This window comes from Scheffersomyces coipomensis (genome assembly GCF_036884675.1).
Source record: "Scheffersomyces coipomensis strain NRRL Y-17651 chromosome Unknown DFJ63scaffold_2, whole genome shotgun sequence".
Taxonomy (NCBI): Eukaryota; Fungi; Ascomycota; class Pichiomycetes; order Serinales; family Debaryomycetaceae; genus Scheffersomyces; species Scheffersomyces coipomensis.
The window spans coordinates 66,528-85,084 of NW_027042893.1; the positions used below are offsets into that span (position 1 = coordinate 66,528).

At 32.4% G+C, this 18,557-nt stretch overlaps 12 protein-coding genes across 12 annotated transcripts; 6 read left to right on the forward strand and 6 right to left on the reverse strand. All coding sequences in view use genetic code 12, as the record gives it.

Moving 5' to 3' along the window:
- Positions 1 to 203: 203 nt before the first annotated feature.
- On the forward strand, positions 204 to 1,730 carry CDC37 (Cdc37p; the record flags this gene model as incomplete). The annotated part of the gene is made up of 1 exon (XM_064907867.1): positions 204 to 1,730. The coding sequence occupies one exon, from the start codon at positions 204 to 206 to the stop codon at positions 1,728 to 1,730; it is 1,527 nt and encodes a 508-aa protein (XP_064763215.1).
- On the reverse strand, positions 1,576 to 4,593 carry NAB3 (Nab3p). Its single transcript, XM_064908912.1, has one exon. It carries the CDS (start codon positions 4,318 to 4,320, stop codon positions 1,837 to 1,839), a length of 2,484 nt encoding a protein of 827 aa, XP_064763216.1. The 5' UTR covers positions 4,321 to 4,593; the 3' UTR covers positions 1,576 to 1,836.
- MOB1 (Mob1p) lies at positions 4,594 to 5,826 on the forward strand. Its single transcript, XM_064908897.1, has one exon. The coding sequence runs from the start codon at positions 4,867 to 4,869 to the stop codon at positions 5,674 to 5,676; it is 810 nt and encodes a 269-aa protein (XP_064763217.1). The 5' UTR covers positions 4,594 to 4,866; the 3' UTR covers positions 5,677 to 5,826.
- On the reverse strand, positions 5,740 to 7,174 carry DFJ63DRAFT_333512 (RNA exonuclease; the record flags this gene model as incomplete). The annotated part of the gene is made up of 2 exons (XM_064907868.1): positions 5,740 to 6,293; positions 6,364 to 7,174. 2 exons carry the CDS (start codon positions 7,172 to 7,174, stop codon positions 5,740 to 5,742), a joined length of 1,365 nt encoding a protein of 454 aa, XP_064763218.1.
- Positions 6,826 to 8,364, forward strand: SEC20 (Sec20p). The gene has a single exon (XM_064908903.1). It carries the CDS (start codon positions 7,315 to 7,317, stop codon positions 8,326 to 8,328), a length of 1,014 nt encoding a protein of 337 aa, XP_064763219.1. The 5' UTR covers positions 6,826 to 7,314; the 3' UTR covers positions 8,329 to 8,364.
- A 35-nt stretch (positions 8,365 to 8,399) lies between these two features.
- Positions 8,400 to 9,434, reverse strand: DFJ63DRAFT_311214 (uncharacterized protein; the record flags this gene model as incomplete). The annotated part of the gene is made up of 1 exon (XM_064905719.1): positions 8,400 to 9,434. One exon carries the CDS (start codon positions 9,432 to 9,434, stop codon positions 8,400 to 8,402), a length of 1,035 nt encoding a protein of 344 aa, XP_064763220.1.
- Positions 9,435 to 9,697: 263 nt separating this feature from the next.
- On the reverse strand, positions 9,698 to 11,350 carry DFJ63DRAFT_55683 (uncharacterized protein). The gene is made up of 2 exons (XM_064908911.1): positions 10,748 to 11,350; positions 9,698 to 10,686 (listed from the first exon to the last, which is right to left on the reverse strand). Exons 1-2 carry the CDS (start codon positions 10,871 to 10,873, stop codon positions 9,961 to 9,963), a joined length of 852 nt encoding a protein of 283 aa, XP_064763221.1. The 5' UTR covers positions 10,874 to 11,350; the 3' UTR covers positions 9,698 to 9,960.
- Positions 10,520 to 12,112, forward strand: DFJ63DRAFT_56411 (uncharacterized protein). Its single transcript, XM_064908913.1, has one exon. The coding sequence runs from the start codon at positions 11,020 to 11,022 to the stop codon at positions 11,698 to 11,700; it is 681 nt and encodes a 226-aa protein (XP_064763222.1). The 5' UTR covers positions 10,520 to 11,019; the 3' UTR covers positions 11,701 to 12,112.
- Positions 11,828 to 12,292, forward strand: DFJ63DRAFT_333517 (uncharacterized protein; the record flags this gene model as incomplete). Its single annotated transcript, XM_064907869.1, has 1 exon — positions 11,828 to 12,292. One exon carries the CDS (start codon positions 11,828 to 11,830, stop codon positions 12,290 to 12,292), a length of 465 nt encoding a protein of 154 aa, XP_064763223.1.
- ISA1 (Fe-binding Fe/S cluster assembly protein) lies at positions 12,112 to 13,547 on the reverse strand. The gene has a single exon (XM_064908905.1). It carries the CDS (start codon positions 13,406 to 13,408, stop codon positions 12,524 to 12,526), a length of 885 nt encoding a protein of 294 aa, XP_064763224.1. The 5' UTR covers positions 13,409 to 13,547; the 3' UTR covers positions 12,112 to 12,523.
- A 1-nt stretch (position 13,548) lies between these two features.
- On the reverse strand, positions 13,549 to 16,067 carry DFJ63DRAFT_54140 (uncharacterized protein). Its single transcript, XM_064908898.1, has one exon. The coding sequence runs from the start codon at positions 15,859 to 15,861 to the stop codon at positions 13,840 to 13,842; it is 2,022 nt and encodes a 673-aa protein (XP_064763225.1). The 5' UTR covers positions 15,862 to 16,067; the 3' UTR covers positions 13,549 to 13,839.
- Positions 16,068 to 16,272: 205 nt separating this feature from the next.
- Positions 16,273 to 18,465, forward strand: SEC2 (guanine nucleotide exchange factor; the record flags this gene model as incomplete). The annotated part of the gene is made up of 1 exon (XM_064905720.1): positions 16,273 to 18,465. The coding sequence occupies one exon, from the start codon at positions 16,273 to 16,275 to the stop codon at positions 18,463 to 18,465; it is 2,193 nt and encodes a 730-aa protein (XP_064763226.1).
- Between the last annotated feature and the right edge of the window lie 92 nt (positions 18,466 to 18,557).

The following is an 18,557-nucleotide window of genomic DNA, read 5'->3' on the forward strand; positions in this document are numbered from 1 at the left end:
TCTGAGTTATATTAACTTTATTTGGGTTGAACCATTCTGTTTGGAGTTAAATAGATAAATTTGATAACTATATAGAACATATTCCTGCATATACTCGTATGTCAGTTTTAGAGAAAATTCTCGAAATAGTTCTAAATCAAAAGTCAATTGCCGCTTGCAACACTACTTGAATTTGGATCAAACAAGAGATAATTCAATTGAAGATGCCTATTGATTACTCAAAGTGGGATAAGCTTGAACTTTCTGATGACTCAGATATCGAGGTTCATCCAAATGTTGACAAAAATTCATTTGTTAAATGGAAGCAAAGAGATATTCATGAAAAACGTCAGCAACGTAATATCGAAATAAAAACCATATTGATCCAATTGACAATGTATGCCAAGTTGAATGAAAGAGTTGATTATATATTGACTTTGCCAAAGGATATCTTGATAGATAACTCAGCTGTCGTTCTGAAACTTGATTTGAACTTTGACAAAACTGAAAAGTTTGATTATCAAAAGTTGATCAGTGAAAAGGGTGATTCATTAAGAAAAGGTTTGAAAGATTTACATTTCGAACCAGAAGAAGCTCAAGATAGTTCCCCATATAATGAAATGATTGAAGATTTACTTATTCAAATTAAGGATGAACATCCAGATGCCAGAAATGATCCTGTTAAACTTGCTGAACATTTGAAAGATCATAGAAATAAGATTGATGACGTTTTATCTAAGCAAACTATTAAGTTAGATGACTTGTTATATCAAAAGTCTTTATTGATTAGTAGTGATGACTATCATACTGGTTTCGATAGATCCTTTTTAAATCACGATAAAGAAGAAGAAAAGACTGAAGAAGTAAAACCTACAAAGATTGAAAAGAAATCTGTTACAACCGTTGAAACTATACATGATCCAAAGCAATCAAATGTTGTTGCTAAGTCCGAGCCCAAGTCTGACAAAGACATTCTTGATGAATTGGAGTTATTACCTGCAACAGAAGAGTTTGCCAAATTATCTAAGCTTGAGGATAGTTCCCTTTATTTGTTGAAACATACTCAAATATGTACTGAGCAACAAAAAGATGCTTTAATAATGACAGCTTTTGATTTAGAGCTTGAAGGTGATACAGCAGGTGCCAAGCAGGTTATACATCAATCATTGTTGCTTCAATATGTGGCCCAATTAGCTGGTCCAAATGTAAATAAAGATCAAACTATCAGAGCCATCAGGCTCTTCTTCTCCAAGATACAAGATAAATCTCTGCCTGCCAGATCAGCTTTCTTGCAAGATGTGGATGGTACTTTGAGTCATATAAAGTCAAGATGTGAGGTAATACGTTCTGAATATAATGATAAAAATGAAAACGAGGAGGAAGCCTTAATTCAATTAAAAGCATTGGATGATAATACTCAACTTATGGTAAACATTCCAAAAGAAGGTACAGAAGAGTATGAAATATTTACTACAGAATTATCAAAAGAATTGCAGGATGCAGTGAGAACTGAATCATTAGAAGAAGTTAATAAAGTATTTGCAACCATGAAAGTTGAGGATGCAGAACAAGTATTAGAAATATTCAATCAATGCGGTGTAATTGGGATTTCAGGTTATTTAGAAAACGAAAATGACTTTGAGGAACTTCAACAACAATATAATGAAGGTCACATTGATGAAATTCCTGAAGAAGTCGAACAGGTTCCTGAAGAAGTTAATGCATTGTCTATTGAAGATACTGTAGATTGATCTCTACAAATTGTATATATATAGGTTAAGAGATAAATCACGCCATGTCTATTTTATAATAAATATATCAAATATAAGCTTAAAATTTTAATTACGTAGAGATACATTACTTTTTAGTTAATTTTGCCAATGTGTCCAATAAAGCTTGACTGCTATATGGAGACTGCTGTTGGTTACGTTGGTCTTGCTGTTGATGTTGACTTGGTGGACTGCTTTGATAACCACTATTAGAACTAGATTGAATTCTGGATAATAATGCTTCGACCTGTCCATTTGGACTTTGTTGTTGTGGTGGTGGTGGTGCTCCTTGATATCCTCCTTGATTGTAGCCACCATAATTGTTAGATTGAGGTGGAGGACCATAACCTTGTGACTGTTGTTGTTGATAATGTGATGGTGGTTGACGTTGTTGTTGTTGCTGTGGAGGAGGTTGCTGTTGCTGTAAATTGGCAACAAGCTGTTGAAGATCGGCTGGATTCATTCCTTGTAATTGCTGCATTAAGGCATTTTGATCGGAGCCTTGATTATACTGATTATTTTGTTGTTGACCGTATTGATTTTGAGGTGTTTGTTGATTATAGTATTGGTCGCTTTGACTGGTTTGGGAACTTTGACCGTAAGGGGAGCGTTGGTCATAACCTCTACTACTTTGCTGGCCATATTGTTGTTGTCCGTACTGTTGTTGGCTACCTTGATTAGACCAAGATTGGTTCTCATATGAATGATGATCTCTAGATTCTCTACCACCTCTATCTCTACCACCTCTTCCACCTCTTCCACCTCTATCGCCTCTTCTACTGTATCCACCAGCAGAATTTCCTCCACGGTGAGATCCATAATCTCCTCTATGACCTCCACTAGAATCACCACCGCTATATGGTCTCTTTCTAGAATACACATCACTGTATGGATTTGGGGCTCTAGGTTGACTTTGACCTTGGTATCCATATGGTTGGCTTCGAGCAGAATTATCATTGTGTGAAGTATCTTGAGGATAATACACAGGCATATTAGTTCCATACTTTTTAACCTTAGCCTTAGAAAGAATTTCAGCAGCAACGTCAGGATCAACATCAGCGTATTCATCAAATTTAATACCCCCATCTGGAGTGCTTTCAAATGTTTGAACATCAACCTTCAATTCCTTAACCACACAAGCACCTAATACACCAGAATAAGCAGCTTCACTGATGACTTCATTGATTTCCCTATGAGTAACATCTTCAGTATCAACAGTAATTTGAGAATTAGCAAAAGCTTTCTTTACTTTCCTAATATAAAATACTGATGATTTTCCAGTGATATATATTTGACAATCTGGTAAAACTTTTCTTTTCTTTCTACTGCTTTCATCTGAACGCCCACCTTCAGCAGCAGCAAGATTAGGATTATTAATATCTGGTCTTCCTGGTCTTCTTGATTTTTGAGGTTTTGAAGCATCTAATCTCATAATTTTATTATGTAATGGAACATCCGTTTCACCTCTAATACAATCATAACATGCTTCAGCAGTTCTGAATTGAGCAAATCCATAACCAGCTTTAATTGCAATTTGAATAACATCCCCATATTGACTAAAAATTCTAAATAAATCTTGTTTGGATATGGTATTGGCAGGTAAGTTACCAATAAACAATCTCAGCTTATCAGGAAATTCATCCCAGTTTTGTAATTCCATATAGTATGCTTCAGTTTTAATGAAATCATCATATTGTTTTTCTTCTTCTGGAGTCATAGGAGCAGTGATATTTGGTCTACGACAGAATTCATTCAAAGGGATTAATGGAATTGGATCTTTCAAATTTTTGAATGGCTTATTGTAGGAGTAGACTTGGTCATAATTAATCTTCTTTACGTTATCTTGATCATTTAATTGAATATTTTTCTTGCTCAATTCATTGACAATAAGCTTCATCTGTTCAGCTTGCAGTAAATTTACAAAGCTAGGATTCTTAACGAGTTCGCTTTGCATTATAGCAGCATATGCATCTGTCAATTGTTGTTGGGAATCATGGGTTGATAAAGGGTCTAAAGTTGGTGATGCTGCTACTGTAGCTACCACTGGTGGTTTAGGAGGTAATCCGGCAGGAGGAGTCTTACCTTTCAAAATAGTACTTTCTACTTCAGTTTCTTCTTTATGCTCAGTTCCAGAGGATTCAGGGTTGATTCCACCTTCGGGATCATAATCGGAATCTTCGTCTTCTTCTTCATTGTGATCTTTTTTAACTAAATCAGTAGCATTATTGTCTTCTTTCAAGATGATTTCTGGGTCATAATCATCGTCATCTTCTTCTTCTTCTTCTTGAGATTTCTCAATTGGTTTGGTTTGAAAAGTTTCTACTGAAACTTCAACTTCAGAATCACTATCGGTTAATGGACGCTTTTCGGTTGGTGGCACTTCTGCTTCCTGTTCATTTTCTCCTTCATTAGGATTAGCTGCTTCTTCTTTCACTTCTTCTTTGCCATCATCTTGTTCAGCTTCTGGTTCAACTTCCGGTTTAATTTCTTCACTCTGTTCTTCTGTATCTGGAACAGGTGGCTGAACTTCTTCTTCAGTGGTATGTCTTACGGAAACAGGAGTCACTTCCATTATATTCTACCTGGGATTGATTGATGGTCAAGAAATAGATATAGTTCAAAAGGGAAAAAGAAATTGTGTTACGTTGTCAAACTTTTATATTTTAAATGTCGATTCTCTTATGCCTCAAATTAAATTGGTAGTCGTGCGAAAGCTCAAAATTAATATATAGTGACAAGTTATTCTTAATATAGAATAGAATGATAAATCTACATGAGAGTTAAGAAGATAGAATGTTAAAGCTTATTTATAGAAGTAGATCAAATAGCATATTCATTTTAATAATTTAACGGTACATTGCAAGCAGAATGTTTGAAATATATTCTGGTCCATAACAAATATTTGCTTGTAGATTTATCTGAGCCGCAACTGCCTATTTAGGAAAAGTAAACAAATCAAAAATAATAACATTATCAATTTCAAATTCAAATTCAAAATTTAAAAATCAAATTAAAGGGTCAAATCCATCATCAAATTCATCTCTTTTACTTTTATAGAATAGATATAACTGTTTGCTGTATAATAAGTGTATCTGTGATCCATTAACTATATCTCATAATGACTTTGTTTCAAAACTTTAATGCTCATTCATTGAGATCAACGAGAGGATTCAAGTTGAAGCAATCATCTCCAATATCTAGTCCCCAACCAGTTTCTAATTCAGCCTTTCTTCCATCAACCCCATATCAACAACAGGATTTCAACAAACCATATCAGACAGTTAACTTAAACAACAGTAATGCTCCTGGTCAATCTGTGTCGACTCATAAAGATATAAGAGATTATGCTGAGCAAACTTTAGGTTCTGATAACGCTTTAATACAGGCGGTAAAGCTTCCTCAAGATGAAGATATAAATGAATGGTTGGCTATTCATGTTGTGGATTTCTATAATCAAATAAATATGTTATATGGTGCCATAACGGAATTCTGTTCCCCTCTTACATGTCCTAAAATGATGGCAACTGATGAATATGAATATTTATGGCAAGAAACTTCAGCTCTTGGTAATGGTTCAAATTCTATGCCACCAAAGAAACCAGTTTCCCTTCCAGCTTGTGATTATATTGAAAATTTAATGAATTGGGTTCAATCATTCCTTGATAATGATAATATTTTCCCTTCCAAAATCGGTGCTCCATTCCCACAACAATTCCCTCATTTAGTTAAAACAATCTTTAAAAGATTGTTTAGAATCTATGCTCATATATATTGTCACCATTTCCATGAAGTAACTGAATTGGGTTTACAAAGTCACTTAAATACAAGTTTAAAGCACTATGTTTTGTTTGCCAATGAATTCCAATTGATTAGTCAAAAAGATTATGGTCCTCTAGAAGATTTGGTTGAAACTATGTTAAAGAAATGATTTATTAGGTATGCATTTAAATAGGTATTATATGTGATTTATTTTAATTCTAGTCTATGTAAGCTATAGTAAAGCTACTTCTGCCATCAAACAGAGATGATCAGAAGGAAATTGATTTAACCTAGGTTGACCTGAGGGTTCTGGTCCCATGTCTTCCGGCATGGGCAATTTCAATAAGCTCAACAACTTTATGTCTTGCTCTTTTTCTAATTCTTCTAATGTATCGATCTTAGTTGAATATTTTAATTCATCTCTATTCCATTTAGATAAGACTAAAATATAATCAAGAAGTCCCCTCCATGTATGGGCCCAATTTGAGAAAATTGGCTCATTTCTATCATTATCAGCTCCAGCATTTTTGGGATCAACTGATTTATATCCTACTGAATACAAAGATATGGCTCTCATATCTATTGAATTGTGAGCAACTTGAAGTTCCTGTATTAATCGAATCTCTTCTTCAGATACATTGGAACTTTCAGGATTTGGTACTTCGCCATCTATGCTTTCGACCCCGGATTCTTCTGTTTCCTCTTCAACACCTCTTGAGCCTCTATAATGGGCAAGAGAAGCTTCAAGAACAGTTCTAACTCTACCAGTATAAGTAGTCGGTTTGGCTACCATAGATAAATATGGAGAGTCAAATGGCTGACTATTCATATCACCACAAAAGAAAGTGTAGAAAACCCTTATCGTTGGCCAAAACAGTGTTCAAAGTTGTTATAAATTCTTGAAATTTGTATAATAACACATATGTTTGTCTTGTTCTCTCAAATGTACCAAATGGAGCCCAAAACAAGTGAGTAGACCCAATGACAATCCCATTCTTATTTAATAGATGAGGAAATTTCAAAGTCATAGAATCGGTGAACAGTAAATGCACTATGAATCCTACATTCTGAGTTGAAGTTGAAGGCTGAACTAATGCTTTGGTAGTCTCTGTATCATAATTTATGAAACTTTGATTTTTGCATTCAAACATTGATGACTTGAAGACTATCGCCAATCCGTGATTTTTATTATTTGATCTATAATATTTTGAAGTATAACCCAATTGAGCAAATTCCTTGGACCAGAAGGAATTGAATTGAATATAATCGACCTCTTGAAGACATAAGATATCGGCATCGTAATATTTGAATTCGTCAAGTAACGTCTTTGATCTAGTAGCCCATTTCAATGCATCACCACTCGTAGGGAATAAAGTTCGTCTTATTAAGGCTTGAGCCAATATATTATATGTCATTATCTTGATTTTCAATCCATCACCATTATCTATCACATCGGGAAGGGGAAGAAGTGGTCTCTTTATAAAGGTTTCTATCTGCTCTACCGGTTTTGATTCAGCTTGCTTTTGAGATTTTTTCAAATTCCGTAACCGTCTTTGTTCCTCTATATATTCTGGAGTTATACTGCTAGGATCTCTTGCCTTTTTAGACTTCTTTTTGGACTTAATCGGCTGCCCGTTGTCCAGCAAGCTATCATTTTCGGTTGCCATTTGTTAGATCTTGTTGCAACTCTAAAGTATAGTGAATAAAATATTCAGCTTAAATAAAAATTGCGGGCGAAAAATTTAAAGAGACAAATATATCATTCTAAACTTTGATCCAATTAAGGACACTTTGCATCAACATAAATATGAAAGATTACTACGATAGGCTAGATCAATTGGGTGTGGAGGTTTATTCACTTTTCAATCAATTACTTACTATTAATCAGAATGTCGATATCACCGATCCTAAATTAGAGCTGAGTAAATTGGTACGCACAACTAACAGCTTGTTATTAACTTACAAAGAGCTATTACATATCATACAGCATAAAACAGATAAAAATGATAGAAGTGATTTGGTCAAGTACCAATTATATGAATCGAAGTTCCATCTGTTGAAAAACAAATCCCAGAGTTTGCATTTATATTCCAATAACCTTAATGATGAATTGATTCACAAACAAAGAGTGAAAGAGTATGCATTGGCAGAAGAACCAGAGCCTGAAAGCAAAGAAGATGATACAGAAAGTGCTAGAGAAAAGTTATTCTCGGGTAGATCTAGTGCTTCAAAGAAAGCAACTGAAGAGACTGTGGGCCAACAGGTTTTATCTCACAATAAACAGATCACTTCCTCGTTACAATCATCCAAACAGTTACTTACAGCCTCAGTGATTCAAAGTGAATTAAATATCGAGTCATTAGATCAACAAACCAAAGATTTAAGAACACTTAATGAAGATTTCATGAGGTTTAATGATTTACTTGGGAAGTCAAAACAAATAGTGAAATTCATTGAAAGACAAGACAAGTCTGATAGAAGGCGTATATATATGGGTATTGGATTCTTTATGTTGTGTATTGCCTGGGTTATATACAGAAGAATTCTACGTACACCTATTCGATTGTTATTCTGGTCCTTTTTCAAGATCTTTAGAATATTTAATTGGGTGTTGGTGAAATCAAGTAAGCAAGTGGAACCTATTGCTGTGAGCGTCGATGCATTTTCATCGTTGACAGAAACAGCGACAACAGCGATAGAAACTTTTGTGGATCAAGTTTCATCGCTAACGTTGTCAGAAGAAATTGCAGAATCTAGTAACTCGATATTCGTTGACGAAATTGAATTAACTATTTCAGAATTCTTAAGTGATGAACTTTAAACCTAAGCATTATGTATTCTTTTAAGTCATTCTATATAAATATATAGCTAGATACCACAAATAGAACAAGTTTATGGAGTTTCAACTGTAACAGATGTACCGTTTTTCTTTGAACTTTCGATAGCAGCAACAACAATGGCAAAATGATGGAAAGCTTTTCTTGGTGGAACATTAAGAACTGATTTGTCTTTAGAAGCGACAGAAGCAGCGATATTTTTGAATTCTTCTTCGATAGTAGCATTTTCTTCGATTTCAATGACAGTCTTTTCAGAAAGATCAGCATTAGAAGAACCAGTTTGATAAGTGATGGTTGGGTTGGTTAAACTTGGAGAGAAATTGTAATCAATTGAACCATCAGTACCGTAAATAGTGAAAGTACTGGTCTTGTCAGTAGCACCAAAGGCAGAACCATAAGTAAAAGTACCAATGACACCACTCTTTAATTTGAAAGTTGAGAATAAGATATCATCAGCACCACTTAATTCTCTAACTTGTTTGGTTAAGGCACTGACAGATTCAACAGGACCTAAAACTTCAGTTAAAACGGCCAATTGATGAACACCACCATCGGAAAGGTAACCACCAACGTGTTCAGGACTCATTCTCCAAGGAGTAGACATGTATTTGTTGGTAGCATTGAATGGACCAGTGTATCTATAAGTGAAAGAAAGAACTTCACCGATTTTTGGGATAATATCTTTAATAACGGTAAGTGCCTTTAAGTAAGTGAAATTTTCTAAAACTAAAATTGGAAGATCAGTACTTTCAGATATTTTAACAATTTCTTTAGCTTGAGTTAAATTAGCAGCAATTGGTTTTTCAAAAGCAATTGGTTTATTATGTTTGACGGCTAATTTAACAGCATCTAAGTTATATTGAACTGGTAATAAAGCATCGACGAAATCAACGTCTTTATCTTCGAACACTTCTTCTAAACTATCGTAAACTTTAGCAGCACCTGATTTCTTAGCGAAAACTTCAGCTTTGGCTTTAGTTCTGTTATAAGCAGCAGTAACTTTTAAGTTTGGAATATTTTGAATGGCTGGTAAATGGGCATCAGTTGCAAAGATACCAGTACCGACGACAGCAATGTTTAATGGAGACATGATGATTATATGAATTCAATTGATCTAATTAATTTTATTAAAAACTAATGAAGATTAATATAAATTTCGAAAAATTATTGAAAAGGTGAGATTATTGAAGTATTTATATTCTTGGAATAGAATTGTGGTAACCGGACTTGATTATTATATAATTCAAATTCGAAGTGGGTTATGCTTGTAGCGATCCTTTGAAAAATTTATGAAAAAGTTATTCCGAGAAACTTTGTCTCCATACTTTTTTTCTTATTTCGTCTGAGATCACTAATTAACATCAAACTGGAACGATATTATAATTCATGGTTAAGTTACTGTAACTAGAAAAATGGAATCACCTTCCCAAGTGGCCACACTAAAAAGTGGGGGGAGAAGGAAACGTTACTTAATTCAATATCAAGCCTCTATTATTGAGGAATCCCCCACGGGTAAGATTGGGGGGCTCAAAAATGATTTAGCTTTTTCAAATTTTAAGTTTATAATTTAGAAAGCCTTAAGAATAAGGGTATGATGCAAAATCAATATTGGGCATCTAATCATCGTTATGCATATGTGTAACTGCTATAAGTGCCAAGGAATACGGAAAATTTTTTACACCCATTGTTTGTTTCGAAGTTTTTCCTTTATTATTAATGAAGACTTTATATCTATAATTAGAATGATCGATTTCCTTTAATATGTTAAGTATGTTGTATTCATTCATGATTCGAACTTGTAATTTGTCTAAATTAAGAATTAGACTTTGATGGTTGTTGGAGGAACTTGCATTACTAATGAGTTTATCTAGTTGATGATCATTCATTTCCAGGATACACCTTTTAAGTGATGTGTAATTTAATTTAAATACTTGTCTTCCATATACTGAAAATACTAACGGAAAGATGTATTCGATATTGACTAACCAAGATGAGATCATGTAATTCAAATCATGGAGGAAATCATCCATGAGAAGTTCAGTTTCCCAAGTTTGGTATCTGATATCAATCGTCATTTCTTTTAAGATATTAACCTCTTTGTCAAACACTTGAACGGTATTTCCGTTTGAATCGAACTCTATAAACTCGTTGATAATACCATCAAATATAAGGCATTGTAGATCTAATTGGAAACTAGAAGAATTATCAATCCTCAAACTTGGTTTCACTTCCAATGCATTCCAATAACTTGAACGACAAATATTAGAACCTAATCTATCGATTAGATAATTGTAGCTTGAATCCAACAATTGATTCCCATTTAAATACAAATTAAACTTCAACTTTAAATTGTTGTCAGTATTTTTGAATGATATTTGGCAAATTTCTAAAATAAATACTTACCAGTAACCTTGGACTTGGAATAATCAAACACTTTTCATGCCCATAGGTCTTCATTTGAGTCTGATAATGATAAGATATACTCATATTATTGTCATCTCTTCTTAAGTTTAATGTATTGGCCAGCATTTTGATGGTTGTTGCCTTTGTTAAACCAAAATTTTGGCTGTAAAAAAATCAAAAATTTTATGAGGGCCACTAAATGAGATTTGGTTAAGAAAAAATAATTACTGAATAAATTTTGTATATAGATTTGGATATACCAATATCATGATATGATGATACGACTGCCTCTTACCAAATTCACTTTGAATAATAATAAATTAATACTACACAAGGCGATACTAAATCCTAATTTCTCTTCAAATATCCAACAATTGCCCAATTTCAGAACTAAATTATTAGCATGTTATAAACAATTATATCGATTGAGGAATGTAATCGATGAAGGCTCGTATCGAAGTAAGTTTCCTTATGAGAATATGATAAGGAGGAATTTCGAGAGGATATCATTCAATACAAGACGTCAAGCTGTGTTAGGTCATATCAATCAGGATTCCGAAGTGACTGTGTTGACGGAGAATGAAATTATAGAACGATTAATGAATACAGTTGTATTTGTGTTTAACTCAACTGTACAACGTCAAAACGAATTTGCTGATATGGAAATCCAATACTATGAAGATCTCAAGAAATCCAATACTGATACATTAGAGAAAAATATTGTTAATACGGTTATACGAATGGATGGACAAAAGCCAAATAGTATCAAATATGATTTTAAGTATAATTGGATCAGAGATTATACTAACAATATTCAAGATCACATAAAATTGATTGAAGCTAAACCTAATCAAAAGAAATATGAAGGAAGTTTTGAATTGGATTATATTGGATTTAGAAATTATGAATTTATGATAATGTCCCTTAATGAAAATATGAAATTATGTTTATAGATATTTTATATATACAGAAAAATGATATAAATATAAATCGAAAAATATGAAAAATGAAGTTTGCGCAAATTTAATCTCTTGCTAAATTAGATATATTCATTTCATACCAACGATAATCAAGTAAACAATGTCTATCTTTCTGTACTTTGGTTCGTCTAAGAAAACTGACAATGCCAGTAAACCACCACTTCCAGCCACTCAGTTACAACAGCAATCACATCAACATGATTTAATTGGTCTGGGGTCAGCAAATTCAGATATTTCTACTACCTTAAATCAATTAACTGAAAATCAATCATCTCCATTAAGGATCAAGACCCTTGAAGTCAGTAAACCATTCCATGAATCGGTATCTCAATTTATAGATTTACATGAAAATAGACTGAAAACAGCTGTTTTTGTTATTGATGGCGAAAAAGATACTCAAGAAAGTATAATATGTACTACTAATGATGCTGATGGGGGTAAGACATGTCTTAAATTACAAAAGGCATCGGTTGAATTATTCAAAACCATGCAAAGATTAGAATACTTTTGTTCATTACCAGACGATATTGATGCTACTTATTTTGAATGTAGAAAGATTAAATAGACTATTAGTTAGCAGGATGGATGGGATGGGTCACGTTTTCTTCTAAATAAATAAATAAAATAGGCTACGGGAAAAGTTATAGTAATATAAATAAGTGCAAGTTCGTTAATGTATTAAATATATGTAAATGCCATAATCTATGCTAATAGAAGCGGTCTATAATTAAATAATTCCAGATCATTAAAATTAAAATTTAGGTGGATGGTTTTGTTCTTAAAGTATCCAAAAAGCTTAAACCATGAATGATTCACCACAACCACAACTTCCTTTTGAATTTGGATTTTTAAAGATAAATCTTGATGATAATTTATCATCTAACCAATCCATTTCAGAACCAACGATAGAAAATAAAGCTTTGGAATCAATTAAAACCTTAACCCCGTCTTGTTCAACTAATTCATCGAATTTACCCGCTTCCTCAACATATTCTAAATGATAAGTTAAACCAGAACAACCTCTGTTTCTCACTCCTACACGAATCATTTTTGGATTTGGTTGATTAACTAAGGCCCTTAAATGATCAACTGCTCCTTTACTTAAGGTGATTAAAGCCTTTCTTGGACGTAAAGTTCTCTTTTTCTTTGGAGCAGTAGTACTAGTTGTAGTTGTAGTTGAAGATGCAGAGGTAGTTGGAGTTGTGGTTGGAGTAGTTGGAAATTCCATTTTTGGAGTTTCAATATCTATTATAGTAGTTCCGGATGGGAATGATGCAGGGGATGAGGAGAAAGGGGAAGATGAAGAAGATAAAGTATCTAATGGTTCACTAACAGTCTTAGCAGCAAATCTTGAATTTCTTGATCTCCTAATTGGAGTTGTAGTACTATGATTATTTGATTGGGTAGTAGTATTAGATTGATCAGTTGGGAATGTTAATTTATGAGAAGACCATTTTGATAAAATGGTGGATGCAGAATCGATATTGGTAGTACTATTACTTTGTTGTTGAGCAATTGAATGGTTTAAACCAGAATAGAAACCATTTTTCATTCCAGTACCATTACCAGCAATAGGTAAAGTTTGCATAAATCGTTTTGAACCTTTCTTATTTGATTCATTAGTAACAAATCTCTTTGTGGATGCATATGCATTGGGTAAGATTTGTCTCCTTCTTATCATGATGAAAGTCTGATAAGTTATATGATATGAATGCAGATATATGTAGCTATTATAACGTGAGCTATACTAAAGATGAACTCTAAATGGGGAATTATAACCTAAAAGAAATCAAATCTATTATATATAAATGGTATATTAATAATATAATTATAAAGTTGATGTTTGCTTTAATTTGAAGGAAAAAGAATTTTTTGGTAAATGGGACACGACTGCCCACCCGTTATAGTTATCATTTAGTAATCCCCATAATAAAATGAGAGTAATCAAGTTCAAACGAGAAATGATTGGTCAGAAGTATATACAGGACCAAACACCGAAGTTCGGCAGCGTAAGCAAGAAAAAAACGGTGACACACCAATAATTTATTATTTTGCAACTTATAAAGAAGTCATACATTTTTCTAAAACCTTATATACAATCAACTTGAATGATCATGTTAATTCATTGGTTGGTCTGATATGTCTATCAAACCATCTTGTAATGCCGTATCTTGGATTGATTTGTAGATTGATTCCATTACATTCAAAAATACAACTATTAATTCTAATATAATCAATATGAGCATTACATTGTAAATAGAATAATGCCACATGTTGAACCTTATACCATTCATCATAAATACTTGGATGAATCATTCCTAACCCTAAATTTGGTGAGCCTCCAGCTTTACTTCCAAAAATATCTAATTTCTTTAAGGAATGAAGATTCTTGATTAAATATAAGAATTCATCTACGTTATCACCCGGATTTATTCTTAAACTCGTTAAACTCGTTAATTGAACCAAATCAGAATAAAAATGAATCCGAGAGGGGATACTGACTAAGATATTTAGATTATTACTATCACTATAATTATCAATCTCTTGTCTTAATTCAATCGAAAGTTTATTCAATGTCTTAGCATGGGTTAATATGGCTAATTGATATTCATTATAAAATTTTAATTCATCTTCATGATTAGATAAGGGTTTAGTATGATTTAATCGTATCAATAAGTCTAATGATTTTAATGACTTAGAAGGTATGGTTTGTATGAATAATGGTACAGAATCAATATAAGTTTGACGATAATCAATTGATAAATGACGTAAATTATGTAAATGAGGAGCGATATGTTCCAAGAAACTTGGCTTTAAGTATTCCAATATCACATTTCTATCCCTGGTTCCAAATGCTTCATCAGATATGATTTGATATTCAGAAATACCCCTTAATGATAATGATGTCAAATGGGGTAAATTTATAGCATTGATGAATATTTGTGAATCTTCGGGAGTTATTAATATATTATCAAGCGATAATGTTGTTAAATTTGATAAGTATTTGAGTTTACTAAACCTGAATAATGATGATATGGACTTTAAATCGATTTCATGTAGAGTCGTATGAACTGTGAAATTGTTATTGTTATTAATATTATTGATATCATTGTTATTATTACTCGAGGTAAATCCAATTAAATCTCGACAATTGGGAAGTAAGATATTATTATCATAACTCTTATGATACTTTGATAAAACCAAACTCCTTAAATTCGAACTAACATCCACTGGATCATGTCTATTAATTAATAAATTATTAATAATTTTCATCAACTTCTTACTATTATGAAATGGTTGAATTTGAAAGTTTATAATATTAGGAAATGTCAATTTGGAATAATCATCTAATTCATTAGCATCATTCAATTCATTTAAATAATTACTGAATTTAATATTAAGGACCAAAGTATTAATCAAATATTTATTCTTTAAATTATAAAGAAACTCTAATCGGAAATTATCATTCAACCAAATCAATTGTCGTAAACAAATCAAATGTTTGAAGAATAAGATCAATTGATCATTCAATTCATAATCGTAGATATTCAATGAATCAGGGATCTTTATACATTCAAACCGTCTAATATGAGGGAAATTCTCATCAATTCCATCAAATGAATGTTCTTTCATAAATTTGGTATTGTATACCCTAATGAATCGTTTCAAATTATATGAACTGTTTATAAACGTACATGAAAACTGACTCCGATACTTATTATCTCTTTCATATCGTCTGTAATTATATTCTTTCTCATTATTGAAACTATTATAATCTTCATCTATGATAATATATTGATATAGTCTAGTAATAGTTGAAGCATAGATTGCTTTATTAACAAGCAATAACTTGATACAATCAAATTGAGATAATTCATTCGCTACTTGTGATCGTATTTCATAAGGCAACTTATCAAATGTGAGTTCCTTCGGTGGAGTAGTTAATGAAACATTATGGGATGTGATTGTGGCTGAAGAAGGTTGTTCATCAATGATTGGAGTAGTTGTTCCAGACGCATTAGTTGATTCATCATGATTGTGTTGCTGACCGTATAGTAAGGGGTTCTTGGAATAGCCTATTGGAGAGTTAAACAGACTAATAGGAAATTGGTTATTCCCTATTAAATTGGCCATGTCTGATTAACTTTGATTGAATATTGCGAATTTAATCTTTACTGATAAGGAAATATTGATGACATATACTGATTTATACCATTAACGAATGTAGTGTGAAAAGTTATAGTTGATGATACACTTGGACTATTACAATAACTTACATACTATATATCTAGATCAACTAGATATTATCCACTTTTGAAATATTCAAATCAAATTTAGCAATCAATTTAATTTATCACTGATGATTTTCAGGTTACCCCAAATTACTGTATATAAAAATAATTCTAACTTCAAGCAGTTTATTTTTATTTTCGAGCCTCACCTTACACCAAACGAAATATATTTTGGATTGAGGCTATTTATAATTCTAATTGCTAAATAGAAATCAGTTGACAGTCAATTATTATTTTGGATTCATCATATATAATGTCTGAATCAGGTGTAGAGAGTCCAACTGAAGTTCCACAAACTCCAGCATCCATGGGAGGAGACTCAATTCTCGATGACGTGGTTGATCAATATCATGAAGACAACGAACACGAACTGGTACATACACCAGCAGCTGTTTCATCACCTGCTCCACCAAGAGAAGACTTGGATGAAAGATTAACTCAGGAAGTTAGCTATTTATCAACTCAATTAATGACTGTTATGGGTAGACAGGTTGAATTAGAGGAAGTAATCCAACATTTAAAACGAGATAATGGACAATTAAAAGCCCAAGTTCAAACTTTAACGGTTGATAGTCAAAATTATGCCTTATTAGTGCCTCAACATGAACAATTACAACAAGAATTTACAACTCATAAAACTGATAAAGAGACTGAATTCGTGGCTTTACAAGCTGAAGTTGCAGAAAGTAATCGATTAAAAGATGCAGCTGAAGACGAGGTTAATAAATTACGTGCTGAAGTTGAAGAATTAACTGCTTCATTATTCGATGAAGCTAATAAAATGGTAAGTGAAAGTAATCGTGAAGTAAATAATTTTAAAATTAAAAATGGGAAATTATATGAAGAATTGGATGAGAAAGATACTATTATTGAAGGATTACAAGCTCAATTAAATGCATTAAAAGACCTTTTCGCTCAATTAGAAGAAAAGGAAAAACTTCATTCATCAAGAAATGGAACTCCTCAAGTTGAACAAGGTGAGTTTATTACCGGAGGTGAATCTAAAAGTATCAATGGAGGAGGATCAGAAGAAAATTTCCAAGATCAACAATTAAAATCAGTTATATTTTCACCAAATGTTAATAGTATACGATTTGATTTAAATAATTATCAAAAGGAATTTAAACAATTCATTTATGCTTTAATCAATCCTGATTTTGTATTTGATTTAGCCAATTTAAGAAACTTGAAATATTTTAAAAAGATATGGATAGAAGAATTAGAACCAAGTATATCATATGTCCCTAATTTATCAGTTTCATCATTAATCAATCGATGGAATAAGAATAAACATTTCTGGAATGCAATTGTGGAAGGAAGAGCTATAATTGAACCAGTTAATGGGATTAATGAAGTTTTTAAATTAGCTTATCGAGGAAAAGCCAATGGTGAAAAACCAAAAGGACCACCTCCAATTCCTGTGGCGATTAAAGAAGGTTGTGGACTTTGTGGTGAATCAAGAAAGGATATCTTAGAACATTCAAGATTATATTATTTTAAATTATTAGTTGATCAACCAGTTGGTTCAACAACTCCTAATGATGAGATAATTGGAAGTTATCCATTATGTAATTATTGTTTGATTAAATTAAGAAATCTTTGTGAATTCTTTGCTAAATTAAGAGCCATTCATCAAAATGTATATCAATTGAAACCTAATAAATCATTTGAAGAATTTAATTACGCCACTACCAATTCTCATAATGTGACTGATTCAACCACAACTCCTTCAACAACAGCATCTTCACCTGCTACGTTTAGTGGACCATTTAAACGAAGTAATTCATATTCATCATCCATCCCTACTGCAACTGATTCAGAATCAAATTTAATGAATAGTAATGTATCAGCGGTGCATGTAGGAAGGGATGAAGAAGCTAAATTGATTAAGATTTATTTCATGTTAATTTTGATTAGAAATAAATTATTTTGGAGTAAGATTGGATTTTGGGATAATAGTGATAATATTAAGGAGATTAATCTTGAAGATGTAAGGTATGCTACATTTAAAAGTTTAGTTGGTCATATACCTGAAAATGCCATTGAAAAACCAGATACTCCACCTCCAGTTGAAATAGTAGCCGTTGAAGATGAAGATGATAATGAAAAGAAGGTGGTTGTTGATCAAACTAAGCTTAAAGTAGCGGAAACCGAAGAAGAAGATAGTGATGATGGAGCATTTGCTGATTCATCACAACACTTTGAAGGTAAAGTAAGCTTAGAGAATGGAGGAGAAGAAAAAAAGTCCGAAGTTGATGGCGATGAAGAGGAGAAAGATCAACCAGAACAAGAGGAAGGAGGGGAAGATGACGGAGAAGAAGGAGAACTTGATGAGGGTAAAGTTGACTTAACTAGAAAACCATCTAAATCGAAGCAATTTCTGCAAAAGTTGAATAATGATTTAGATGAAACATTAGAGATGTTAAAAGAAAGTATTGAACAGTAAGTAGTGTAAAGTAATATAATATTAGCAGTAGTAGTAATAATAATATCAAGTAGTATACAAGAGCTATCTGTTATGTCATTTGAATTCGATAT